We start from the raw sequence: 27,794 nt of genomic DNA, 5'->3' as shown, positions 1-27,794 counted from the left end.
AATTTTCTGAGAAAATGTCTGAGGTTGTCACGTATCAACTTCAGTTACAAAGAAACAAAATGCATGGGCTTAGTGACAGCTTTTCTGTGAGAGGATTTAGCACCTCTGGGTGAATACATGCATATCAGCTCCAGCTTCACTGTGGGCTACAACTTGTTGTTCTAACACATTTGGCTGTCTGCATTCCTCCCTAACTTAAAATCTGTATGAAATCAACTGTCACTAAAAAGGGATTAAACAACTAAAAATATTTATTGCGGGAAATAAAAAAGTTAACCAAAGTATTTTATTGATACATTCTTGGACAATATCACAGAATTGAAAGAAAATGGAAAGGGGTATTGTTCAGCGAGGGTGTTTTTCCACTAAATTGGCACATGAGCAGCAGAATTAACGAAAGTACTTATTACAAACAGTAGAAAACACACATGCTTTTTGTTTTTAAAGTCCTTATCACACTGGTCAGTCATAGGGGGGCATGAACCAAACCTCAAGACGTGAAAAATCCGTATTCTTTTCTTCAGATAGCTTAGTCATTATTAAAATTATTGCAAAACACCCATATCCTAACTAAAATAACAAAAGAGAACACAAATACAAATAGTGAACATAAGTGATTAACGCGTACTGTAAAATACATTACTGGCATGCATTCCGAAGATCAAGACCTCTCTTCCGTTCGGCCAATACCTTTCTTCCGTGTGCCCTATCTTATACCAAAGATAGGTGGGGTGTACCTTCCCAGCACAGTTTTTGGTCTTTAAATATCTTTTTTGTCTTAAAAAAAATAACGTGATTTGCAGCGGTACTATCATCATAATTATACAGTCAGGTACATACATTTTTCATTTTCGTCTGCTGAGAGCTTTTTAAAATTTTAATTGTTTTAAGGTTTTCCCAAATATCCCGCCATCTGAGAGGATAGGGTTCTATGGAAAGAGGGCGTTCGAAAACAAACAGTGAACTGAGGTACAACATTGGATGGCAAAGTGCAAAAGTCCTCACAAACTGTACAGAAAATTTCAAAACCTTGCAGCCTGGAAGTACAGACATAGAAAGACAGTTCAGCCCCAAAACAGTCACTAAGGCTCTCAGAGGTTCACCCTAAAGAGCCAAGGTGGGACTTGAGTCTCAACGCTCCCTTTGGTAGGGAAGGTCCAGAATTGCAGCCGAGTTGGCAGTGCTCTTGCCAGTGACTTATTAAGCCAAGATAAAGTAAGAATATTTCATAAAGCAGCTGTGTAGGACACTTGGATCCTCTATCATTGGTCTCCCAGCCGGGGATGCTCCTCCGGTGATGGGCAGCAGGCAGGAGCAGAAGAGTCCTATGCCAGGTTGGGTGACAAAATAACTGAGGGTCTTCCTCCTCCAGGGTTCCATGGAATGGAAAAGGTTAGATAACCAGGTTATTATAACTGACATACTTCTTTTTTGCAGCAGGGCCTGAAAGAAAAATGTGAAAGAGTCAGTCGTGACAATGACTCTATTTGCAAAGGTAGAAGCAGAATTAGACCTATGATGACTTGGGTGCCGGGGCAAGATGGGACAATGCAAATCGTGCTGGATTTCTTTGACTGCTTGTAGGATTTTGTCCACTAAAATCTGCTGTGCCCAGCAATTCTCAAACCATCTGGGTTCTCTATTCTGCAATATCTCCAACCTCCTTTTTTATGGTCCGTACCGTGAATACATTGATCAGTCCGTGTCATGCTTTCGAATTAGCTCAAAGGACCCACCCATGTTGCAGTAAATTTCCTTTTGTGATCTTCTCCCAGACCTTCTCATAATAAATGGCCCTTGCTTGGCAAAGGTCTGTCCTGGGTCACTGGGATTAATTGAGGTTGGCTACAGATTAGACCAACCAGAGTGCCTTCTCTGGTTCTGATTTACACAGTCAAATTACTATAGGTTGACTTTTATAGTGTTCTCATCAGTAAGTTGTAAATGGTAATTTGCAGAATTGTTTCCAGCAAGGTTTGAAGCTTACTTAAATCTGCCCAGAATTTCAACATGCACAGGCTACATTTGTTTTTCTTAAATGTACACTACTTTCTTTTTCTATTTGATATAGCGATTTCAGGACTCATCTTCATGCACTCCCTCACTCATTCATTCGTTTATTTTATTCAGGTATCTGTCAGCTGCCTACCATATGGCAGACAAGAGGCGAGGCACTGGTGAGCAGCTGATGAGTCAATCAGACCGTTTCCTGTCCTTGTGCTGGAAATAAAGACACCGAGATCCCAAGGTACATCCCTGCTTTATGTTTTAGTTCTCTATACCTGCTGTCATGAGACATGCTTTGTGGTTTTGTATTAGCTTCTGTTGGATACAAGATAACCATCATGTAGCATTTATTGATGACTTTACTTACTGTTCTTAGGTTCTAAATTCTTTTGTTCACTTAACACAAACAAGTTGCAAGAATTCTTCCAGAACTCTTTTTTTTTTTAATTAATTTATTTATTTATTTGGTTGTGCTGGGTCTTAGTTGCAGCAGGCGGGTGGGATCTAGTTCCCTGACCAGGGATCGAACCTGGGCCCCCTGCATTGGGACCGCGGAGTCTGAACCATTGTGCCACCAGGGAAGTCCCCAGAACTCTTAAGTAGGGATTTCTGTGTGAATTTAGAGGCAGGGAGAAGCCACAGTAACATACTAGGAGAGGGTTTGTATCTGAACTTTGAGAAATGCAGCCAGTATGTTACAGAAGTATATACAACAAGACTGATCTTAGGTTCTGGATTAAATATTGAGACTCTCCTTCTGACAAATTCTGGTTTGAAGATGTGGGCTCATTTCTCTAGTCAATCATGTTGCATTAATTAACTAAAATTAGAATGACAAAATTATGTTATTGTATTATTATATCTTATATATATTATAATTATATGAAATTGAGGGTCTCCTGGAAAATCCGTCATGAGACTGGTCACTGTGCGTCCTCAGTTGATAAATGCATGGCTTCATCAATGCCTCGGTCTTCTAAGAAGGTTCTCATTGTTATCACAGCCTTCGTTGTTGTCAATGATATGCTTGATTTGAGGACGTGTAGGAAAACTTTCTAAAGATTTTTTTTTTTTTTTTTAACGCTGAAGTCTATTTACAGTGTTGCAGCTAGAGAACCCCAGCTTGACAGTTGCAAGAAATAGTCACAGCATGCCTTGTCAAATGCCAACATAGTAATTATCCTCAGGACAAAGGGAAGAAAAACAAACACAAAACCCAGAAGCTTATACTGACCTAAATATCGAAGACAACCTCTATTGCATGGTTAATTAAGATTATTTTCTATATAACCATAACGGTCTAGTGAAAAAAGCCAAACGTATTTGAAATTCCTCAGTTTACTTTAAAACACCAATTACTCAGGAAGAATCTTTGTCGAAAGAGTAAGAAACCTAGAAAATATTGTCCATGAATTGCAAATCTGAGCATTTGTTTGCATTAAACTATAATCAAGATGAGGTTATATTAAAAAAAGAACTAGAAGTGATGATAATAACGGGAATTCACTTTTGCTTGGCACAGATTATCTTCTTGTGTTCTCTGGTAACCTTGAGATGAGGGCTGATGATGCTGCGTTTGGACTCACCTGACTCAGGGTCTGATTCAGCTCTAGCGCTTACTTGAGATATGATCTAGACTGGTCCCATGACACTGAACTTCTCTGAGCCTTTGTAAAATAAGTAGAATAATTGTCACCCTGTGGGTCGTTAATGGCACAAATGTATGAAATATCCTAGTTTCTCATCTGATAACATAATGCATAAATGTATTTTTAAATTACAAACTTCTGTATAGATGATTAGCCCCAGTGCATGCTTTCTTTGCAGAACAGCTGAGAGACATGGCAGCAAAATGATAATGGAGTTGTGTAAATCCTAGAATGACGATTTCTTTCTTTTCCTTTTTTTTTTTTTTTTTTTTAAGAGCAGAGAAAGGTTTACGGCAGGGCCAAGCAAGGAGAACGGGTGGCTCATGCTCAAAAATCCCGAACTCCTAGAATGACAATTTCTGGACTTTTCAGAGCACTGACCAACGTATTGGAATGTTTATTTTTAAACCATTGTAGCCTTATGAGTAAATAAAATAAGTGTCTCTGGTGTCTGATAACTCCCATTTATTTGAATAGCAATGTAGTTTATGGCCTAGGAAAGAAAATTGCTTAGCTCTAAATAGTCGTGCAGTGAAATACTCTCTAAGGAAATAGGCTTTTTATTGTTAAATAGCTACAATTTTTTTCTCTTATAAAATTATAAGTTTCCAGGAACAATAGGAATGTAAGGCATGGTCCCTATTGAATTTAAAAAATTATCTTTATCAGAAGTTCTCAAAGCAAGGGATCTTGAAGAGTTGATGTTTACAGTGAGGCAGTGCTGTGGACACTGGTTTCTGGAATGAATTACTAACACACCCTTGCTAGTTAAGAAAGGTCAGACATTCCAACTTATTCTTGGCATATTGTCAAAATCAAGCTCAATTAACTTCAGTGAATTAGTTGTTTTCTCTTTAATTTTCTCTGAGCCTTTTTGTCCCACAAAAATTTCTCAGAGTGTGTTCTGTGAAGTGCTTGTCACTCAGATTATAGAAAGTGAAGGATAAAAGACAAAAATGGAGAAGAACTTGAGTCTAATGGATATTGTAAGAAACACTGAATTATGGGAAACAGTGAATAAGTAAAATGAAATAGGGCTCTTTTCTGTACCCCATATTTAATTTCTTATTTTTTAAATAACAAGGAATTCTGTAGTAGTTTAGTAACAAAGACTGTGTGTTTTCCTGAGCTATTTTAAACATTTTATACGTGTGTGTAGATATGTACTTATCAAGTGTGTGTGTGCGAAGTGATTCAAACAGCTATAGAAGGTGAACATAATATATCACAGCCTCCAAAATAAGACGTTAACATATTGACATCTTTGCTCCACGTGCCCCTCCATCCACCCGTGGGAAATAAAGCAGAGCAGAAGCCACCCGGGCACCCCCCAGACTTCCCCATCCCCACTGCCAGTCTTCTCCTGCCCCTCCCCCCCCAAGGCTACCATTCTCCTATTGGTCTGGGTCCTTCCCAATGTGGGTTCATACCGCTATTGTCTTATTGCCCATAAACTATAGATAGGCATTGCTTTGTGTTTTTTATTAAATATCGACAAAAGTGGTATCATTCTGCCCATAGTCATTCGCAAACTGTTTTTCATATAACTTTGTGGTTTTAAGATTTATTTATGATGATTTGGTCATCGTAGTTACTGTAGAGGTTTCTTTTATCCACACGGAAAAGTTTCTCTAACTCTTTTCTTACTGATGGACTCTACTTTCTGTTTCCAGTAACAAACAGTGCTAGTGTCTGAAAAACAGCATCAGTTACAGAGTTAGGTAACAAAGCTATAGACCAGGAGAAACTATTTGCTGCATATTTAACTGACAAATGATTGGTACCCCAAATTTTTGAAATGTATAAAAGACAACTCAATTAAAAAAGGAAGGTATAAAAAGGTAATTTGTAGTGAAGAAGAAAAATGCTTAACCTCATCAATTTGAAAAATACAAATTAAAATCATAAGAAGATAGTATTTCATGCCCATATCCTTACAAAATAAAAACGTGTGCTGATGCCATGAACTGGTGAGGGTGTGAAGAAGCAGAAATTCTTAGGCCACACTGGTGGAAATGTAGATTAGTAAGATCACATGGGAGACATGTCTGGAAATATCTAGAAAGGTGAAGATAGTCATACCACGGACTCAACAGTTTCCTTAACTGGTTACCTCCTGCTCTTTTCTTGGGTTGTAGTTTCCCAAAGTCACTTTCTCCAGGGAGCCTTTCCTGACCCCCTGAATTCAAGCCAGGTGTCCCTGCTCCTCTTTCGTGGCCTTTCTGTTTTTCCTTTGTCGTCCTTAACACAACCAGGGTGCATCACTTTTTCTCATGTTTACAACATTAGCTCTCCCAGGACCTTTTCTTCCAACTGCGTAGGAAGTGTGTAATATATAGTCATTGCTCAGTATTTATTACTATATGTAATAATATATGTATTATTTAGTATGTGTTATCATAGAAGGGCCTCTGCTCTCTGAAGTTCTTGTCGGCTCTACGAGGATCCTATGGGGGAAATAGACCACAGAAAATACGTGGCAACATCATGCACTTGGCCATCATTATTTTCCCTCGGGTCCCTGTGGTGCTATTCTGTACAAAGCTAACCATTGTTATAGCTCCTCAGATTTCATTTGTAAGTTAAACCACAGCACTCTTTTTTCCCACTTTAGCATCCAAGGAGGGCCACCATAGCCCAGCTAAAATTGAGAAATCAATTTTCAATTCTGCCATGAAAGGAGTCAATGAACACTTGTGTTTCTTTAAAAAACCTAATTGGTGCTTTAAGATGTAGAACGTCAAGCACAGGTTTACACGGTTCTTAAAATACGCATTTAAGGCAAAGATATAAAGTCTCTGTTTTGAAACATCTTTCAGCTTAGCCAAGCTAATATCTGGGTAATTTGATTGAGGCTGTATACGTTTGCCTTGGAAAATAAAGATGCACTGCATTACTGCATCACAGATCTCCGCTTTTTCTCATTATGCCCTTTGCCTGGGCATCGAAACACTTTTGCGTATTTGCGGTTTCAGTATATTATGGATCCCAGCATTCTGCAGCGCGATGATGCATCCAATATTGAAGCTGTGCATCAAAGCCCTTCTTAAGGATAACGTTATAAATAAGGCGGTAGTGATAAAATAGTAGCAGAACGGTACTTAGTGATCACAGATGAAAAGCTGGAGCTGAAATCCCGGCCTCACTCTTTTTGGGGCAGGAGATTCACAGTCCGTCATCCTTCATTCATTTCATCACCTGTTACCAAGAGTTCACAGAGTGCTAGTAGTTTGGCTAAAAATCGGAGGCACAAAGCTAGGGAAAAATAGTCTGTATCCTGGAACATTTTCCGGTTCAGTGCAATTCAACCCATATTTATTGAGCACCTACTATGTGTCAGACACTGTTATAGGCGGGGCGATATGGCTGTGTTACACTGCGGTGCAGTTCCTCCTATTATGGCGCTTATATTCTACTAGAGGAAGGCAGATCGTTAAAAAAAAAAGAAAAGAAAAGTAGATAGAGCCACTTCTTATTAGTCACAGTTGCTGTATTCTGTGAAGTTGCTATAAACACTGAATTAGTGAATACTAAGCCATTGCTCCTAGGGGAGGTATAGGGCCAGGTTCCTGTGAGCCTCAGGTCACAACATTTTTGTCAACCAATCAATACATAACCTTGTGGTATGTTTGTTTCTGTTTAAAGAAACTTTGTTTAACATCTCGTGTTGATTCATTACTATTGAACTCATTGTCAGTAGGGCTACAACCCATGGCTGAACAGAGCTTACCTAACATGTGTCCTTTTCTCTGTAAGGCACATCGCACCCACCCTGCACTTAAGGAACACTAGACAGCAGTGCCGCACTCTGCCCGGTGTACAATCACCCAAAGAAGTACAGAAATGTGAAATACAGGTATTAACTAGACTGCAGAAACACACTTCTTTTTGCACATGAGAGCTGAAACCCTTGTCAGCCTGAGCTTAGAACGTGTACGTCCAGTGACAAATGTGCTCTACCTACGTCCACAAACAATTGCTAGAAAACACCACGGTGTAGGTTTTGGTGATACGAATCAGGCTTAGTGGGTAGGTGAGTTCGCAAATTGGGAACCCCTGAACAATGAGGATCAACACAGTGATGATGTCAGACGATCTCAGACACCTGGGGAAAGGCTGCCAAAGGGGATAGCGAGGAATCGGGCAAAGGTCGCTGACCTCAAAAAGGTGGCAGTTGAGGTTCAAAGGGGGATGTCATTGGAGCAGAGTTTGGAAGGAGATGAGCGAGGAGCTGTGCAGATACTTGGATCACAGAGTGATGGCAGGTGCAAAGCCCTGAGGCTAGGCTGGCAGCTGAAAGGCCCGGATGCTGGAACAAAGACAGTGAGCAGAATGGTGCGTGGAGGATAATAACCCTGGCAGGAGGTGGTATCACTAATGCGCGCGCAGAGGAAGGGTGGAAAATCGTGCCTGAGGCCCTCGGGAGAGGTTTCAAAGTAGAGGGAATATGGAATCGTGCTTGAGCAGTGAATTGGAGACACTTCCCTGCCTGGGGACATGGGGGTCAGGGCACAGGTGTTGAACATTCCACCTGGAGGGTACCACGTTAGCTTTTTCTGTGAAGAAGCTGAGGGTTTAGGGAGAATAGCAAAAAGTTTGAAGAGTTCGGCCTGTACAGGGCTCATGCAGAGAAGAAAGAATGCTGGAAGAGGTGGCAAGGGTATTTTATGCTGCACGTAAGGTTCTGGATATTAGGATAAACTGTGAGAATTCAGTGCCAATATTTGAAAGAAGGAGAGAGGGTTCCAACAGTAGCCTGAAGGATGGATTGGAAATGGGGTAGAGGTAGAGGATGGGAAGTGCAGGAAGGGAGATCAGCTTGGAGGTGATGGAGTGATTAGGATTGTGGTTGTGTTAGGTGGAATTCCAGGACAGTACTACAGTGGGGTTCTTGATGAGGAAGCATCTCCTGGGGCCACGTTTGCCCTCACCACCACCATGCCGTCTTGGGGATGAGAACATGAACAAGCGCCTCCTTGGCCGTTGTCATGGAGAAGCATCCTGGAGGCCTGAGCTATATTGTTTTTTTGTTTGGTGTTTAATTTGGGAGGGACTGTGTGTGACACGGCAGTCAAGTTCTGTTGAGTTCAGTTCAACGGACTCTTGTTTTGTGGCCGCAGATCATAGAGGACCAGTGGGCTCAAAGGAGAGGAAACCAGAGAAGACTCCTGACCTAGGCAGAGAAAAGAGATGAAGGAAACCTTAACGTTCCTTCTTTTCTTGGAATCCAGCTGAGTTTAACTTTGTGGGCAAAAGGCAGGGCTTGAGGACTGAAGCTCTGTCCCGAAATAAAGATGGCTGGAGTATCGCAAGGACTGTATATTTGCGGATCCTGGCTTTGGAAGATGGAAGGATTAGATTCTACGACAGGTAATAGAAATTAGGCGAAGCCTCACTTCACAACAAATATACAGCAGATGTGTACTAAGTGTTAAACACTAGTTGCTGGGGATACAGAGGGAATAAGACATTCCCCTGTCCTCAAGGAGCTCTCGGTCTAATAGGCCAGATTCCCAAAACTATGTACGTACACATACATATGTAACAAAATGAATGAGGGATGCGAAGTCTTTGGTTTGAAATTAGTTGAAACTAATGACAGGGAGCCTACTCATGTGTCTGTCTGACAGTCCTTAAAGCTTCTCCCTTTGGCTTTATGCTTTCTGCCAGGGTTTTTCTCCTTCCTTCTGAGATAAATGCGGTGTTGAGGACCCTGGTATTCCTGCCCCGATCTGTTTCCTGGAGCGTGAAAGTCCTCTGATCTTCACGGCTATAGGGCAGTTCTTCTCGTCACCCAGTCAAAGGCAACAGGAGAGTTGTTTATCATAGAGAACGGTCAGGAGTAATCACAGCTATTAGTTGAAGGAAGAGAAAAGAGTTTGTATTCAGATAAAAGATGGATGGAACAGACCCCTAGCCACTCCATGCCTGAGTAGAGACAGGGGCTTCTACTGAAGAAACTGAAGGAGAGCCCCAGAAACTGCTCGTGGCTGGGGTCTAATGTTAGCAAGCCTGCGTCGCTCACTCTGGGCTCCCGTTACCGATCACAACCGCACAACCTGTGCTTGACTATACTCCTTCCGTATTTTCCACCTTCCTTGTTCTCTATAGCGGTGCTTTCTCTCCTCCTCTTTTCTTATACACATGGCAAATCTGTTACTGTATTTTGTGTAGGGTGGATTGAGATCGTCATTGAAGGTTAACCCCTTCGATGCCAGTCTCAATATTAGGTTCAAGGTGTTTAAGATTATTTAACAATCCCTAGGGAGATCTATCAAATTCCTTTTTTTTTTTTTTTTTGCGTTACGCGGGCCTCTCGCTGCTGTGGCCTCTCCTGTTGCGGAGCACAGGCTCCAGATATCAAATTCCTAACTTTAAATTGACGGTTTACAGTCTTTCCTTCAATGTGTTCTGTTTGCCCTGAGGCTGTGTAATGGACCCGTCCACAGTGCCTGTTCCTCTTTGAACTCTTGGTCAGCTGACTTGGGATATAACTCGATGGATTCTAACAGGAGACTGGAATTCCCATTACTGGAATTCAGCAGGGGTTTGTGGAAGTGCGCACTTACCTGGATTCAAGGCACTGGGTCTGGAGAGATTTGATGGGGAAGTTCAGAGTTGCCATGTATAGGGAGGGATAAAGAGACTGAAGCTAGGAGACTGGGGACTGAGTGTTGAGTGCTGTTAGAGGATTACATTGAACTTGCTTAGACGTGATAATGAGATAACGGTAAAGTTGGAGCATGTTTGCCTTCTGTGATGAACTGAAACATTTTGGAGTGATGTCTTATGGTATCTGATGTAACTGACTTTCAAATGGCTCAAGTCAAAAACACACGGATATATATGAATCCAATATAGTAAAATATTAACAGCGAGTATCTCATTGGTGGATTATACCACTACTCTTTCTACTTTTCTGAATGTTTGAAAAGTTTCACGTCCAAAGTGAAATGTATGCTTCACAACTTTGCTGTGAAGTCGCCCTACCTTTATCTCATAATGTCTGCCACCAAGAAGTAATACTCTGCAGGCAGTCATGTATCTCAGAGAAGAGATAAAAAGGAATTGCAGTACTTTGTGTGGCCTGGTGTAGAACTCTGACGATCCGAATTCAAGAGTGATCATCAAAATACCCACCAGAGTAAAAGGCAGAGGAGTGGGAAGATATAAGGACACAAGAGATACAAGGATAACCGCTAGTCAGCTGTATGACCTTGGGCAAGATACTTTAATCTCTCTGTGCCTCAGTTTCCTCATCTAGAAAATGGACATAATAATAGCATCAATCTCTAGGGTCCTTAGGAAGATTAAATGAGTTAATATATGTAAGACACTTAGAATGGGGCTGGGTATAATTTTACTCAATATATGTAGCTATGATTAGTCTTCCCTCTGGATGCATTTAGAGAATCTCTCTCACACTCATAACACTGACTCGTTGTGTGTGTATATGCTTTTCCCTTGGAAGAAAGAGTTCCTTCCAAAGCAGAAGGTCAGGCTGCCTGTACAGAGAAACTAAATTAGTTGTTTGATTTTTGGATGCTGTTAGGGTGTCAGCAACGATCCTTGAGGAGGTTTAAGGAGTTGTCAGAGCACCTAGCGCATTTCATCTGTTCACTGGAGAAGGAATCCGTCAAGTCGTTGTCAACATGTTTCCGCTTCCTTCCGGTTGCACTGCCATCATTAGCTAGCATTTCAACTCTGCAGAAGAAGCGTGATACTGAAATCTTGCACTTTGACAGGCTGTATCGGTCAGCTGGAGGCAAAGGGGGAAGCTGGAGCTTGGCGTTTTTTATTACGGCAAAAACGGCAGTTCCTTACTGTACTGACAGACTTGTGTACATAATCAGTGGCTGCCGCCACTCCTGCGTACGATCCACGTCATCTGCGTGCAGTATCGGGACTGGTAACCGTTGATTCTAGGGACGCTTATTGTAGTGCCGTTAGGTTATTTGTAAAATCAGTTGCTGGAGATTATAAATGGGTATCTATTTATATATCGCTTTTATCCATTTTGATTTAATAAATTCGATCTCTGCCGACGAGTGCCCGAAGAATGTCAGTTGGATTAGCCGAAGCGGGTCATCCTCTGTTTAGTCACTGCTCAATTTTGCAGTTAGGGACTGAGCTGTGTCTGCATTGATAAAGCAAAGTGAAGACTGGCCCAAGAATCAAGCTGATTCTATCAACAAGACGAAGACTGACGCTATCCATGGGCGTCTATGACACCTGAATGTATATGAACATTGGGTCCATATTACCCAGGTTGGTTATCTAACAGACTTAGCAGTTATCACTCAAAATTCCATATTTTCCAGGAAGCTTTTATGTACACAGCACACCAAATGACCTGTTACATCTCAAAGGGTGGTCTAACTTATACAATTTGATTTAAAACTGAGTAGGGCGAATCCTTGTGGAAACAATCAACATTGCTGAGTGGATGGGACACTAAAATTTTTTTCTCTTGAGAGTTTTTCTTTCCAAGATGTTAAGAAATATGTCTCCTGGACGAGGCATCAGTGAGTCCATACTTGTGCTCTCAATGTAGTAGCGTCTGTTGAACACTTAGAATGTGCTAGACACTCCCCTACGCCCTTAACGTTCACAAACCCTTTGATCCTTCCAGCCAGCCCTGCGAGGCAGGTACCAATATTATCCCAACTTTACTAAAAGACATCGAGACTTAGGGAGACGAAGAAACACATCCACTGTCATATCAGATATCCCCACTGCTTTTTGTGGGGTTTTTTTCCCCCCTTTTTCGAACTTTGGTTTTTGATAGAGCGAGAGAGGGCTAGGAGAGGTGGGCTGACGTCATGGGCCATAGATACTTCTCACTCAACAAGGACTCACCGCGTGTCTGCTCTATACCAGGCGGGGCTGGACAGTAAGTTCCAAGGAAAGCCTGTCTGTGGCTCACGGCTTCTCGAGCTTCAGCACCCATCACCCCTTGATTTCTTGCCTGAAACTCCAGGCCCCAGTCCCCACGAATGTTCAGCTTGTTGTAGGAGGCGGTGAATCCTGTAGAAGGTCTCAGTGACTGAACTGGGAGCCTGGATACCTAGATTCCAGGAGCCTGCGGAGTTCGCCTGTCGGCAGTGACGGGCCCTGACGGCAAAGCCTGTCACGGAACGTTCCATTGCTCAGCATCGCCTTCCTTCTCACCAAGGGAGCCAGTGCAGGACAGATATTTTGAAAAAGAAATGCGGTGTTCGTTTAGGCTCAGAGGGAAGTTTTGAAATAGGTGTTGTGATCACAGGTCACCCTTTAAATCCCCAGCCACAGGGCTGAGCAAGAAAGTTGAAGATGACCCAGCCTTTGCCTACCCCCCGGAGATGAAAAAGATGGCATTGCCTGAGGGGTGACGCCACGCAGTGGTGTGGGAGGTCACGTGAAGCTGGGGTTCACGAGATGACTCTCAGGTCCTCAGACTTCCGGGATAGAAGTCCCCGTTTTGCTCTATAAACTGTGACCTTGTGAAAGGTCTCTGCGCCTCAGATTTTGTGCCTTTAAATCGTGTACAGTATCAGGATGGTGATAGTCATGATGTTGGGAGGATCAAGTGTAATGTGCTTATTAGCATATAGTGCGGGACGCTTACGGAGATGCTCTTTTCACCACCACCATCACCTCCCTCTCCTTCACGGTTCCACCATCATAATTGTCACCATTGCAAGCTAGTCGTCTATACAAGATACGGGAGTTCAGGAAAATGGTCATATCTAAACGCAGCTGGTGTCCCGCATCTCATAGGTTCAACTCCTTTCAGAGGATGTCACGTAAACACGAAATCGCTGAGACACTTGGAATTGCCAGTTTCGCTATTAGGTACTAGAGAGTTTTAAGGTCCGAAGACAGTCTCCATTGAAAACCCTTAGGCTCTTGGGGAGGAGCCTTCCAAGTCTATGCTACGTGTGTAAGGAGACTATTTTTTACAAAGAAAACACAGGAGCACAGTTAGAAGGTAGATTTTTACATCACTTCAGAAGATAAGAGTGCATCCCTAGATGATAGGGTTTGGCTAAAGAAATATTTTAATTTCTGGGAAATTCCATTGTTTTTGGTGACAGCAACACGGCAAATTCTTAAAATCTAGGTTGTTGCATTGCTAAGGAGAATAGAACTCTTTTTTCTTTCTGACAAGTATTTCCAAACAGTTAACTGTTCTCTGAGATAGTGACTGTTCCCTGGGAGATGTCACCTCAAACTGTCATAATAGTCACACCATTCACGCCACCATGACTCCCTGTCTCATTGGAGTAAAACAGCAATTGGTCAATAAATATTTACCAAGTCCCTAACATGAGCCGTCTTCCGTTGCAGGTTCTAGGGCTGTGATGGGCGCACAAACACATAAGGCATCACCCTAGCCTTCGAAGAACTTCTACATGGTAGAAACCCTAAACTACTTAGGCACATGCCAAGGTTGCCAACTTTAGCAAAATTGTCACCAAAGACCCCACCACTCTAAAGGCAATCACTTGCCATTAATCAGTCCTCCATGACTTTCTGTTTATGATGTTGTTTCTGGAACAGATGTAGACACCAGCCTGTCAGACAGGAAGTCCAGACTTTTGTCTTGGTCCATGGTCCTTGCTCAAGTCGCCACCCCAGGTCATTTGTGTGGGTGAGTCCTGGCTTTTTTCATTTCTGTTTTCATTTGCAGCGCCACTCTTGGTATGCTGTTGGTGTACTGTCTCCGTTGTCAGCTCCCCAGTGTCTAAGTGAATCACTTTTCTCCTTTTGTTGGCTGCCTTCCAGTAATGCCATGTTGTCACGTCTGAGGTCTCTTAGAGGCTTAGGACAACTCTTTCCTGCTCTTTTCAGTGTTGCCTTGTTCCAAGGCCGCCTCCTCTGTTACCTCCCACACCCTTAATGATGATCAGTCAGCTGGCTGTTGAGGTTCTTTTGTCGATTGTGAGGAAGCTGGACGGAAGGGGCAAATATGGGATGAAGCCCAGCCGTTAGACCTCCGAAAGGGGATAATTTGAAATAGCTACTTAAAGATAACTTGCTTAATAAGGGTAATGGTTAATATTTGTAGAGTACTTGCCGTGCCCAGACATGGAGCCAAGCATTATAGACAGAGCATCTCATCAGTGGTCTGAGAAGATGCCTTCATTCTCTCCATTTTGCAGATGGGGAAAGAGAGGCACAGAGAGGTTAAGTGTGACTCCCAAGACCACAGAGCAAGATGAGCCAGGCCATTTGGCTCCAGAGTCCACGTCCGAACCACTGTGAACCCCTTCTTTTAATAGGCTTTGCGCTTGCTCATCTACTTCTAGAGATTTCTAGAAAATGGAAGTACTACAAAGCAAGAGAGGGGAGAAAATGAGTGAGCAGGGTTTAATGACCTCTAAGGTCCTTCCTGCTGGCCTGCTCTAGCATCCCTCTGGTGCCCCAGTAAGTGAGAACTGAGAAGATGTAGTCGTGGGTTTTGAAAAGTGGAGAGCAGAGTTCTGTTCATAGTGGGTAGAATTTGCTCTTCTGAACACCCTTCTCCTTTCTCCCTGCCTCTGCAAAAGCTCACACCTGGAAATAGAATCTCATTTCTGTCCAGCACTGAGGCCTCTCCCTTCCAGCTGCTGATGAGCCATTATACCTGGCGAGCTACAGGTTGCCAACAGATGTCCAGAAACGAGTATGTATCAGTTCTCAATGGGACAAGAATTTGCAATATCTTGGGCCCTTGTATTTGAATCCAGGTTTCCGTTTAGCTTGCCATAACTTCTGCATTTGGACAGTCTATCCATTGCTTCTCTAAAGACCAATTCAGGTAGGTGATGGATTGAAACATCTGTGATAGGAGAATCCTTTGGCCGAATGGCTGACCCTTTTCGGTGTCTCAGGGGAAATAAATACACCAGCAGTTTCCAGACCTTCTATCACTGTCTGTAGAATTCTCCAATCAACCTGATTTTACCTTTCCAAATCTGCGGTCAGCAAGAGGGTTCTGCTTTGCCTCTATCTACTGGCAAAGACATTAGTCTGATTTCAACTTATTTTTTTAAGATCAAAGTTTTGGAAGTATTTTCTATACAATTTTTTTGATGATTTCAGAATGAAAACTCAAATTGGCCCACCTCTATACTTCGTCCATTTTTAGATGGGGAAGAAGAAACGAGTCAGCAATCAGCATTTTGAAGAGGGAAGAAAAAGAACGATCCATTTTCAAGAAATTAAGAGAATTCCAGGAAGATATCCGATATTCTAAATTTCCACACTTGCAGTCTTTCTGTGGTTAGCACCAGCAGCCTGACAAATGAACCCAAGGCCATTTCAGAACTCCCATCTGAGCAAAAAAGATTAACTCATGCTCAGCACGCTTCACCAAATAAACAGAGTGAGGTGATGTATTTTTGAAAATAAGAATTTCAGCGGTAAGGAATGAAAGAAAGAGAGTTTATCAGGTAACCCCAAGTCAACCAGAAAGTTCGATATGCCTTGAGCACCCGATTCCCCTTGCTCACTACTTAATCAGAGTGTTACTGAATCAGTTTGAACTCACTCACTCACTCTTCACCCGGCTGTTTTGGTGTCCTGTAAATACAGCCCAAATATCAATTTCTGTAACAGAGCCTACGATAAAAATAAAATCCTTCAACCCACGGGATTAGGGTGTCCGAATGAACTATATTATGTATTCAACTTGGACTGGGGCTATTAATTTCATTCCATTTTGGTGTCCTCGGTGGCAGTCTCTGAGCAAACTCAGGCAATGACAGCTCTGTCCATTTCCCTTTTACAAAAAACCCTACAGATGCTTTCTACTTCTTAATATATGCCCCAGGCTTTGAGATGTTGACATGTAAAGTACTAAATATTGGTATTACTTTTGTGGGAAATGGTATTGGATAATGGTCGATTTCCAGACCTTCATTCATATTCTGAAAAGTATTATTTTCTCTGTGGGCAGAAGAAATGGAAATGAAGGCAATAAATGTGGCCCAGACCTTGGGTAGTTATGGAATGAGTGTGGAGAATTGCTGGCCAAAGGAGTAGGTGTTTCAGAACGGACCACAAAAAGGAGACAGCTTGTGTGCCGTTAGCGAGATGCGAATGGGCGGGGGTATGTCCATCCTGTGTGTCTCTCAATTAGGAAACCATTCCCATGCAGCATGTTGGAAATCTCTCTGTTGGCCAAAGTTCCAGAATTTGGAACCAGACTTTGGGTTTTTTCCGATACTCTGGCGCGCAGCACACAGGATGGATTCCTTGGAAGGGGAGGGTCTGGTGGTACAAAGGAAGGTACTAGTCAGGAATTCAGGGGAGAGGAATAATACTGCAGAGGGGAACCTGGCCTAGGGGAGGGCACTGAGTTCCTGCAGTTTCTTTGTAGGAGCAGGTAGAAATAGCAAAAGGAGGAAAGGACACACATGCGCGCACACACACGCAGATAAAATGTAGTGGGAGGTGAAGAAAAATGGAGAAACGAATGATTTAAAAATTAAAAGAGGGCTGAATTTGTAATGTTTGAGTTATATCTTCTTTCTCTCCATGTATGCAGCATGTCTCTGAGGGACATGGTAATAAATGAGACTCTGGAAGCTGACTGGGAGTCTGAATCCCTGCACTGCCACTTACTGTGTGACCTTGGGTAGGCTGGTTAACCCCTGTGTGCTTTAGTTTACTTAACTGTTCTCTGAATACCAATAGAAACTGTTCATTGAGGGGTTCTGAGGATTCAGTAACACTGACACTTAGGAATCATTTAATAAGCATTTGCTCTTGTTATTATGTCAGTCCCTGACAAACATTCACATGGCCTTCTGTCTCCTCTGTTGCTTTGCTTTGTCAGAGACACAGTTGGAGACAAGGTATAGAAATAAATTATTTCAATTTTAAGAGAAGTGCTACCCATTTAATAGGAATCGTGTGATGAATTCCTCTGTAAGCTCATGTTGGAGGCATAAGGGGTTCCAACGTTTGGGTTTGCTCACTAAGGGACTGTATCTCTTGGTTCTGGACTGCTCTTTGCTTGTATTCCCAACCTTTGGCATGTGTGGTGTTTGAGCCACAAGTTGAGCCACAATGTGGTGTTGGCTCTTCTGGCTTTGGCAGCGGAACAGCGGCTCTGGAGTTTCCTCCCCACAGGAGCTCTGAGGGTCCTGTGTTGTTAGAGCAACTTGAACGTTTATTGAGACTTAACAGGAAACAGTTTACGGAGCCCCGAGCTGGTGGGTTTGGCCTCTGTAAGTAGCCCTAGGATCCTCTCCATTCCGTCTCAACGCCACCAACCTCCCAAGGAATTTTGGTACCATTTCTAGGCCTTGCCTAGACCCACAACCCAAGGGGTAGAGCTTCCAGAGGTTATTAGAAAGATCAGGCTCTGAGAGTGTGGCAGTTTTGATTTTCGTCTTCCCACAAGCCCAGAGGTGGGAGCCCAGGGCCATCTTCCTTCCTCTGTGGCTTCTCTTTACTCTTCCTCCACGTGGCCCAGCGAAACCAGACCAGGGGCTGCTGCCGAGGGTGAACAGGGGAGCTAGTTCTTCGAAGAAGCACCTCGGTGTCTTGTGCTCTCCCCGCCTCCAGCTTTGACAAAAGGAATTTTCCATGTGCTGTGACCTCAGTTTGAACATAAGGGCTGATGATAAAGACCCAGCTAAGAGGAGGCAATCTGTAGCCCTCCTGTTCTGGTAAGGTCTACGCACAGATTGCCCTTAGGGACCTTGCAGGGAATCCAGCTGCTGATCATGTCGCCTCCATCTTTGTCACCAGCCATCACCCCTCTTTCATTCAAAGATAAGGAAAATATTCTCCGTGCTCTGAAGGATTTTATTGTCTGTCTGTAATCTTTAATCATTCTTATTTAATCATGGTCAACTAAGTCATTATCCCTGCAGCGAAAATAGTATTTTCTTGTTACAGTCCCTTAAGTTGACTAGTATGCAGTGCTATCCCTGAGTACCCGTAATACGGACACTGAATGCGTGGTGTATCAGGCTCTGAGAACATTCAGGTGCCTCCTTGCGAATGGGTATTGCCCATGTTTAATGTGCTGTAATCACTCAGCGGATATAGCCACTTCACTACTTTAGTGAATTACGTAATGGTTCTCCGTAAGACTCGTCCACCTAAGGAAGTATTTACCGCCACACAGAGCACTTGGGTCCCAAGTAACGCTTAGAGCTGAAGCAATTTATGTATATATTCAGAATTGCTTAGACACTTTCCAAAAGATTTCAAAGGAAGGGTATGCGGTATTTTTCTAATTCCTTTAGGTAGAGATTCCTTGTCTACCTGTCCCCTCCCCCCCGCTGCCCCTAAACACAGTTTCTTTTAGCTTACAAGAAACTTTTTTTAAAGAAACGGCCTTCTTGTAAACGTCTTTTAAATTTGAAAACATTTTTTCTCAAAAAGATTATATAAATTAGTATGAAAAATACAGAAAGGAAACGGCAGGATTGACCACAAAACAAATGAATAAGAAGCAGAATCAGCGCTTAAAGCCACAGTAATTGATAGATAGTATGAATTCCAGTCAAGTTCTGGTCAATCCGCTAGCTACTGGGGTTTAAATACTGAACGTACGTGTTCTACTGCTCCAGTCCTTAGGAAATTCAGAATACTCCAGTCGGGGAGGGGTTGGTACGTGATATCCATTTACTTAACCGTAAACCAGTTTTGGCGGAAACAAGTTCTGTTCCCAATAAAGTGGAACAAGGAACCAGCATATTGGAAATCATACTGTCTTTAATTTTTAGGTGATCTATGTTTGTTAGGGCCGTTTGTGTAAACTTGTACAATTGACAGTATCCGCTTAATCCATGGAAAAAGTGTCCAGTCTCTACAGATTGGATGTGAAGCACTTTGACCCTTGAATATCCGGATCAAACTTGGCTCAGATATTGGTAGAGAGGGTTGCAAAATTCCCTGTTGGGCCATTCAGTGACAATCCCTTTAAAACCCACAGAAGCAGAAGGAGAGAGAAAGGGATCATTTCTCTCTGAAATGGAAAGGGATGTTTGTGGTCCTGGGAGAGCCTTGAATGCCCATGTTTCTGGCAAGGAGAAGCTTGGGTTCAGCCATTGCTTTGGCTGGGAATAGAAGCCGCCCGCTGGGTGGCTGTTCATCTGCTATTGGCTTGGAACCAAGATCGATGTAGCATTTTTCCACCTGCAAGTCTTCACTGGTGGGAGCAAAGCCGTGCGCCAACACCATCACCCCCACTGGACGATGTTAGCTGTGGCTTTGATGTGTCTCTTTGGACTTGGGAGTAAATGGACTTAGTTATAGCCTTTCAGGATCCAACCAGTTCTTCAGCAGAGGAGTTTCTGCACAGAGGGAATGATGTGTTGGTGACCCTTGGCTGGTGCAACCAGACTGCAGAGTAGATACACAAGTCAGCATGAGGCAGATTGGGAGAGCAGACTGGCATCAGAGTGCCCTTTTCAAACTCTGATGTGCCTGTGAATCACCTGGAGATCTTGTTAGACTGTAGATTCCGACCCAGTTACTCTGGGACGGAGCCTAAGCTTAGGCGTTTCTAACAAGCCCCAGGCGATGCTGCTGTTGCCGACCCAGTGACCAGACCTTGACTCTAGCAAAGCATCAGAGACATTTCTGGAAATGTACATCCCTGTCAAGTTCTGTTTATCACACCTGACCTTGACGGTACACACAAGTAGAAGGAGAACTGACACTTTACACGTGACTGTGCAGATCATCAAAGTTGGTAGAACAGAAACGGACCCAGGTCGGATTTCGATCTTCTGTTTGAGATACCCAAATGGTTGCCGCAGTTCTCTCTTCTTTGCTACAGAGGTCTAAAGAGAATCTGTGCAAGCCTCCCGTCCCCAAGTCTCCTTTGTATCGTAAAGTGTTCAGAATAAGTCCAGGCTTTCTGGGTGGCACAGATTGGTGGAGGGTTTTGTTTTGCATCCCGGCTTCATTCACTAGATAACCTTGGCAGTACACGCTCATTAAAATGAGACGCAGAAACACAGAAATGCGTGCTTAGATGAGACTGGTTTCACCTGCCTTCCAACGCCACATCACAAGACTGACAACAGAGGCTCCCTCTGCTTAGTGCCAGGGGGAAAGAAAGGAAATATCGGGCATGGTTTTCAGAAATGCCCTTCTTTGTGTCCAGATCAGCTTCTTGACCAAGTGCACTTCCCAGGACCTAGGCAATGGAGGGAGACGGCTCAAGAAAACCACACCACGACCAAGGAAGCAGCGTCCGTGGCCCATGCTACCCACGCCGCCCAGGAACGATCCCCATTCTGATAGGTTTCTTTCTTTAACAGTTTGAATAATCATGATGCCCTTGCCATGCATTATTCTAGGAACTTTATTTGTCTCCAGTCCTGAAACTGTTCTATTCTCTGCACCAGCTATGGCTTTTACATGGGAGAAAACAGCAGTTCAGATCAGGTAACTCGAGGCCACAGAGGAAATGAGAAGTGGAGATGGAATTCCCGTTTGGAAGTGCTCCAGAGTACTTGCTAGACACTTCATGGCCACTTGGACTCCACAGGGGGGACGTGTTAACGGGTTGAATTGTGTCCTCACAAAAAGATACAGTAAGTCCTAACTCCCAGTACTGGAAATAGGGTCTTTGTGAGGGAGGATTGAAGAGAGAGAACGGGTGAGAGAGGGAGGGAGAGGTAGAAAAAAGATGGGGGGACAAGGAAGTGGTGGTGTCCTAACAATAGACCCTTATGCTGAGTTCAGCCCAGGGGGTCACCGATGTGGGGCTTCAGCCCAATGTATCTGATAAATGGTATCAAGTCTAAACATTCCATGAGTACTGTTTCATATAATACACACACACACACACACACACACACACACACACACACACACACACACACACACACACACACACACACACACACACACACACAGTGAGAAAGATGTCTTCCATTGTTTTCATTCTATAAATGTGAAAATCAAGGCCTAGAGAGGATAACTTGCCCCAAGCCACCAGGTACTAGAAAATGGAGCCCGCAGTCCCATCTGTCTGACGCTTTCGTCTCCTGGTCCGTGTAGTGGGCAGGAAGGCTTGTCCACTTCGGGAGACTGAGGCTCTCCTGTAGAGCCCATTAAGTCAGAGACAGGAGCGCTGGATACAGCAGGACAGAAATGCTCATTTTAAGAAAGTCACTGACTGCCAAAGGCTTGAAACCTTCCCATGCACCTGTTCTGTTAGTTATCATGTGACTCATGTAGTTGCAGAAAGAGCAGGAAGTAGATGGACTGTTCTTGCTGTTTTAACAACATATTAAAAATCTTAGAATGACTCGCCAGTTTATGCTTTGGTCTTCGTTGCGGCACATGGGATCTTTCATTGTGGTGCACGGGCTTCTCTCTAGCTGTGTCCCGTGGGTTTTCTCTTCTCTAGTGTGGCGCACGGGCTTAGTTACTCCCCGGCATGTGGGATCTTAGTTCCCTGACTAGGGATGGAACCCGCGTCCCTTGCCTTGGAAGGTGGATTCTTTACCACAGAACCACCAGGGAAGTCCCCATACCACACTCTTGACGGCGCCCTTAGAATAGACTGTTACAAGTTCTGCTTCTACCTAAAAGTCTGCCGTCATTCCCTTCCACGCACCCGCTCCCTCTTTACAGTAGCCTTCTTGCCATTCTGGGGCCTGCCAAGCTTGTACCTTCTCCAGGGCCTTTGCACTTGCTATATGCTCACTGTGCACTTGCTTCCTTGAATGTCTCCCCAGAGATCTTTGCATGGCTGGTATCTTCTCATCATTCAGCCTCATCTCCAGTGTCACTTCCTCAGGGACATCTTAACTAAAATAGCAGGACTTCCCCGGTGGCACGGTGGTTAAGAATCCACCTGCCAATGCAGGGGACACGGGTTCGAGCCCTGGTCCGGGAAGATCCCACATGCCGTGGAGCAACTAAGCCCGTGCGCCACAACTACTGAGCCTGTGCTCTAGAGCCCGTGAGCCACAACTACTGAAGCCCGCACGCCTGGAGCCCATGCTCTGCAACAAGAGAAGCCACAGCAATGAGAAGCCCGCACACCGCAACGAAGAGTAGGTCCCGCTTGCCGCAACTAGAGAAAGCCCGCGTGCAGCAACGAAGACCCAACGCAGCCAACAACAGAAATATAAATAAATAAATTTATAACTAAAATAGCAACCCCTACCCACACTATGTCTATATGCTGCCCTAATGGTTTTCTGCAAACACATCCTTTATTTGCCTCTCATTTCCACTAAAACAGAAGCCCCGCATCGGTAAGGATTTTTGATAGATGCCGTTGTGCCCGAAACTTAGGAGACGCTCACCAAAGATGTCTCGTGTGAGTAAATGAAATTGGGCAACCACAACAATAGCAAGAACAAAAAATGTGAGAAAGACAGGTACAGGGCAATGGGGATGAATGGGAAGGACATTGCAGTCTTAGATCAGATGAATGCTTGGAAAACATGACAGTAAGGAGAGCACTGAAGCCATGATAAGGCTCAGGTTGAAACAAGCAAAGGAGGATTCTTGGCAGAGAGAGTAGTACATTTGAGGGACTAAATATTGTTCAGCATGAATAGGGTGGATGATGATGTTGGGAGTTGGGAGAGATGAGGGTGAGATCTTATAAGGGTTTTGCCCCCCAAGCTGATGAGGCGGAACAAACACATCGTACACAACGGACAAGCCTGAGGCAAGGGAAGGACAGAGCCCAGGATCTTCTGATAAGTGTTGCTTATCTAGCAGGACCAACACCCCAGCTGCCCTCCACCCTGTCATTTAGATGCTGTCTGGTCTGGAATATTCAGTTGTGCCCCGGTTTATCCCTTGGGTCTGCGGCTCCAGTTGGCATCCTGAATTACTCCTTGTGCCACCATCTGGCAAGGACCCAGGAACATGAGTGACAAGGCAAAACAAGGCACCCTGAAATTACCTGTAATGAAAATGACTGGTAATCTCCAGCGATTACTGTGTTTGTGAGTGACAGGGTTGCGCTTTGTGCAAAACCTTTTGCTGCAGCAAAATGGGTCCCGGGAGGTTTTCAAGTTTGAGAGTCTTTTTTTTTTTTTTTAATGAAAATAGCTTCAGATCGTCAGCATCTTGCGTTCTTTTGCCCAGATAATGAGGGTGATTATGGTTATTTAATGTACTTTATAAGGAGATACACTGAACCTCTTTTAAAAATGTACACCCAAGTTAGAATGAATGCAGTAGTGTGATTCTCATACTACAGCGCAGTGGGTCAGCATTTAGAATCCAGAGGTCCCTTCCCAGGGTCTGTCTGGATTCTTAGAACACACACAGGTCGCAGAGAAAAAGGGAGCTTGAGTCAGGCAGAAGGGAGCAGCTAATGTGCATCGAAAGGCTGGAATACGGGGAGTGAAAGTCGGACCCAGGATAGTCTGCTGGTCCATCTGCATTGACCTATTTACTGCCGTCTGTTGTGAAGAAAAGGGTTCAGAAATCATAGGGAGAACCCCACAAACTAAGTTTCTCCACACCAATGCAGGGAGTTTGAGAAACACTGAGCTGCTTACTGAAAGCAGAAATTTCCAAACTTGTTTCGATCCCAACTTGAATGAATCGTACTTGGGAAGCCAAGATATATACCAGAGGATGGAGAAGTTACTCTGGTTGATACAGAGGGGAGGGGCCCACACAGCAGCCTCCACCCCCTTAGTCGCTGGGCTACTTCCTGATGGTTCTGTGCCATTTTGAGAGTATGTTTTGCAGTGTTAAAATTAGATGTAGTTTTTAATTATATATTATATATAATATAATTTATAATATAATTAAATATATAATATATAATATTTATATTTTTATATTGATATATAAATTATGTGTAATTTTTGTTTCCTGAGAAAGAAAGCTTAACCTAATGCACTTCTACTAAGGCACACCTTGCCCCAGGTACCTTCTTGGGTCCATCGCAGGTTGCTCAATGAGCTGGGGGATGTCGTCCAACCCTAGGACATCAGGTGTCATGCAAATGAATGTTTTCCAACCTCCATTACTGAGCTCAAACTCTCCATCCCAACTATGCCTGTCCCTCTCCCAGGCAAATTCCTTTGCTCCTGTGAATGAGAGTTTTGGACTAGCCCTCCATACTCTGTCAACTTCCCATTCCTATATCTGTCAACGTAAGTGGACCATGCTATTTCCTTTCCCTCTGTCTTACCCCACAGACCATACGCTTCCACCCTGTCAACTCCTGGTCAGTCTTTGAGACTCAAATCCAGTGTCACCTCTTCCTGGAAGCCCTCTGTTGTTTCCCTGGGCAACATTAGGTCTCTGCTCTGCCCCTGTAGCACTTTGTGCTTTCCATACAGTCAGACATTCTACTGCCTTGTTGATTTGTAGCCATATTTGCTTACTATATGTACAATTACTTGTTCACTGCTTTCCACATATCAAGTTTAAATAATTCACTTAAAAAAAAAACCTAGATAACAATATACATAAAAGCGTGTTTTTACCATTAAAAAACAAACAAACAAAAAGCTCTGAAACCAGAACTAGATATGTGTTGGGATTGAAGGTTAAAAAAAAAAATCAATCATTAATCAATTAATCAGAGATTTGGTGAGGCAAGGATAATGACAGAAGAAATTGTAAAATCCTATAATTCTGTGAAATTAACCAAGATAAATGCTCCCTGAGATTCCCAATTTTATAAACACCACGAACTTCCCTTTTCTGAATTGGGAATTCATTAACAAGCTTGCTTTACAGAGCGTGGAAAATAAGGCAGATTGAAACCTTTACAGTGATATGTTCTATTGTGGTGCTAACCAGGACTGAACCCTGCCAAGAACAAAGTTGAGTGGCCAGAGGGTCGAACCAGATGCACACAGCACAGGAACCCCCAGTCAGAGCCCACTTACAATGATTCTATCTTAGAGAGCCTATAAGGAGCGGAAAAGATAAAGGGAACTCAGAATTTCTGAGGCAGAGATAGCAAGAGTCAAAGTAGTGCCTGGGAATTCTTTGGAGGAATCTGGCCTAAATTTTTGGAAATTTCTGGTGACCATAATCGTTCCACCATCCGCTGCTATCTTTTAAGTAACATTTTCATCCTTCTTTAAAACTGATGGCTTCAATTAAAAAAAAAAAAAGGTGGAGTATCAGTGAGTATGCCACCTTACCATGGTGTTTGTGATTTTTGCACCATCATTTACACTGACACATCCATGTCAGTCTCCATGGAAACTGCTAGACTTTATTGAGCGGCAGAGTGTCTGCAGTAATGGTGCTAAAGAGGAAACCATGCTGTCTCTCTGTTTCCTTGTGTTTTTTCATCAGCTATATGAAGGGAAGATCTTAGAATCTGGCCCATTAACTGTAAGAAATGACTAAACCAAGAAACTCAGAATTTGGAGAAAGATGAAAATGCTGAAATGGAGACTAACTTCCCTTTGGGGCAATTTCAAAAGATGTACTTTTCCCTAGTTGACCACAGGAAGCAGGATTTTGAGGCCAGTAGGAGAAAACAGAGAAATTCTTAGAAGAAGCTTTCTATCTTTAATGATAACAAAACTAGTTCTGGGTGAGGTAGGATCTAACCTTGGTTCATATAATCTACTTTTATAAGAAAAAGAGCATATTTCTACAAGCCTATCCTCCCATTTCAATGCAGTATTAACTTGAACTCCATTTCTACTGCTAGTGGCATTAATCATCAGTTTTTGATGTTACTGACATATTATATAGTAAAGAATTTAACCTTTCCCAAAAAAGAGGTCTGACCTTTTGTTCTTGGCTCCTGGGATGTAATCTTTGTTTGCCGGGATGCCTCAGGCGAGCCAGATAGTAACAATGTGATGCGATTTAGGGTTGGGGCTTTGGGTCATGTGGTATCAGTTGACCTGGAGACTGAGTTCACCCGTCTGGGCAACCAGTCAGTCATCAGTGATGAAGATAAAATGGAGCTGATTAAAACTCTTAACAGTGAGGCTGGAGTGAGCTTCCTTGCTTGGCAATGCTCTGTGTGTATTGTGGTACGTCCATGCATCTTGACTCCATCAGGGAGAGAACAGTGAGAGCTCCATGTTTGGCACTTTTCCTGGACTCTGTCCTATGTGCTTCTTCTCTTACCTGATTTTAATCTGTATCGTTTTCCCGTAATAAACCATAACTTTGAGCATAACAGCTTTCACTAAGTCTTTCTAGCAAATTATCAATCTGAGGCTGGTTTGGGGAATCTCCAAGCTTTGCATTTGGTGTCAGAACTGGGGCAGTTTTTATTTTTTTTGTGGTACGCGGGCCTCTCACTGCCGTGGCCTCTCCCGTTGAGGAGCACAGGCTCCGGACGAGCAGGCTCAGCGGCCACGGCTCACGGGCCCAGCCGCTCCGCGGCATGTGGGATCTTCCCGGACCGGGGCACGAACCCGCGTCCCCTGCACCGGCAGGCGGACTCCCAACCACTGCGCCACCAGGGAAGCCCAGAACTGGGGCAGTTTTGAGGACTGCTCCCTCTAAACATTGTAGCTGACCTAAACTCTTCACACACATATAAAGTATTACATAGAGTCCCGCATAAAATATATAGAGGTAGACATAAAGACATCTTCATAAAGCTCTTGGAACAATTGGCCTTGTTGGAGAAATTGCCCTCCACTTCAGAGCACAGATAAGTGATCACAAGTGAAATCAATTGAATTCGGGTCCTACAGCTCTGTAAATATGTCACCAACCCACTTTGTTTTTCCATAACCGGGGCCAAAGAAGTCAATGAGTGTTTAGGTAAGCACTGCAGTCCAAGTCAGTGGGATGTCTTTCGGGTGGAGAAGGAGAGTTGAAGGCCAATTCATCATCAAATCTTGTTGCTTTTATCTCTGAATATTATCTCCTTTTACTTCTCTCCATCTTCATCACCACCTCTGTAGTCAAAGCTAACATCATCTCCTCAACCAATGGAATATCTCCAAACTGAATTGTAGATGTTTACATATAGCTACTGCTCCACACACCTGATGGAGTGGTTTATTTTAAAAATATAAATTGCATCATTTGTTCTTTATATTCTCACCTCGTTTGCTTAAAACTCTTCAATGACTCCCCATTGCTTTTAGAACAAAGATAAGGGTTTCTAATTTGTTCTATACATTTCTGTGTGACTTGACACTTAATTATTTCCTGGGCTTTATGTGGAAGTACACTTGCCCTTGCTCTCTTCCCTCTAGTCACACTGACCTTTGT

The 27,794-nt window shown here is 43.4% G+C and overlaps 1 protein-coding gene across 4 annotated transcripts in view; it reads right to left on the bottom strand.

The window, feature by feature from the left end:
* Window positions 1–219: 219 nt before the first annotated feature.
* The window catches only part of GRM7 (glutamate metabotropic receptor 7), an 859,725-nt gene continuing 832,150 nt past the window's right edge, over window positions 220–27,794 (bottom strand). For 2 of the 4 annotated variants that reach the window (XM_060022946.1, XM_060022951.2), the window contains one exon: window positions 1,312–1,443. Coding sequence is in view for 2 of the 4 variants with exons in the window: in XM_060022949.1 (XP_059878932.1) it covers window positions 1,201–1,443 (243 nt within the window). In the remaining 2 variants the exon portion in view is untranslated. Of the gene's footprint in view, window positions 1,444–27,794 lie in introns of all 4 variants that reach the window. The other 2 variants (XM_060022949.1, XM_060022947.1) reach the window with 2 other exon arrangements.

The sequence above is a fragment of the Delphinus delphis genome, chromosome 10 (genome assembly GCF_949987515.2).
Source record: "Delphinus delphis chromosome 10, mDelDel1.2, whole genome shotgun sequence".
NCBI lineage: Eukaryota > Metazoa > Chordata > Mammalia > Artiodactyla > Delphinidae > Delphinus > Delphinus delphis.
The sequence above is the reverse complement of the archived record's forward strand: the minus strand, read 5'-3'. Positions and strand labels throughout refer to the sequence as shown.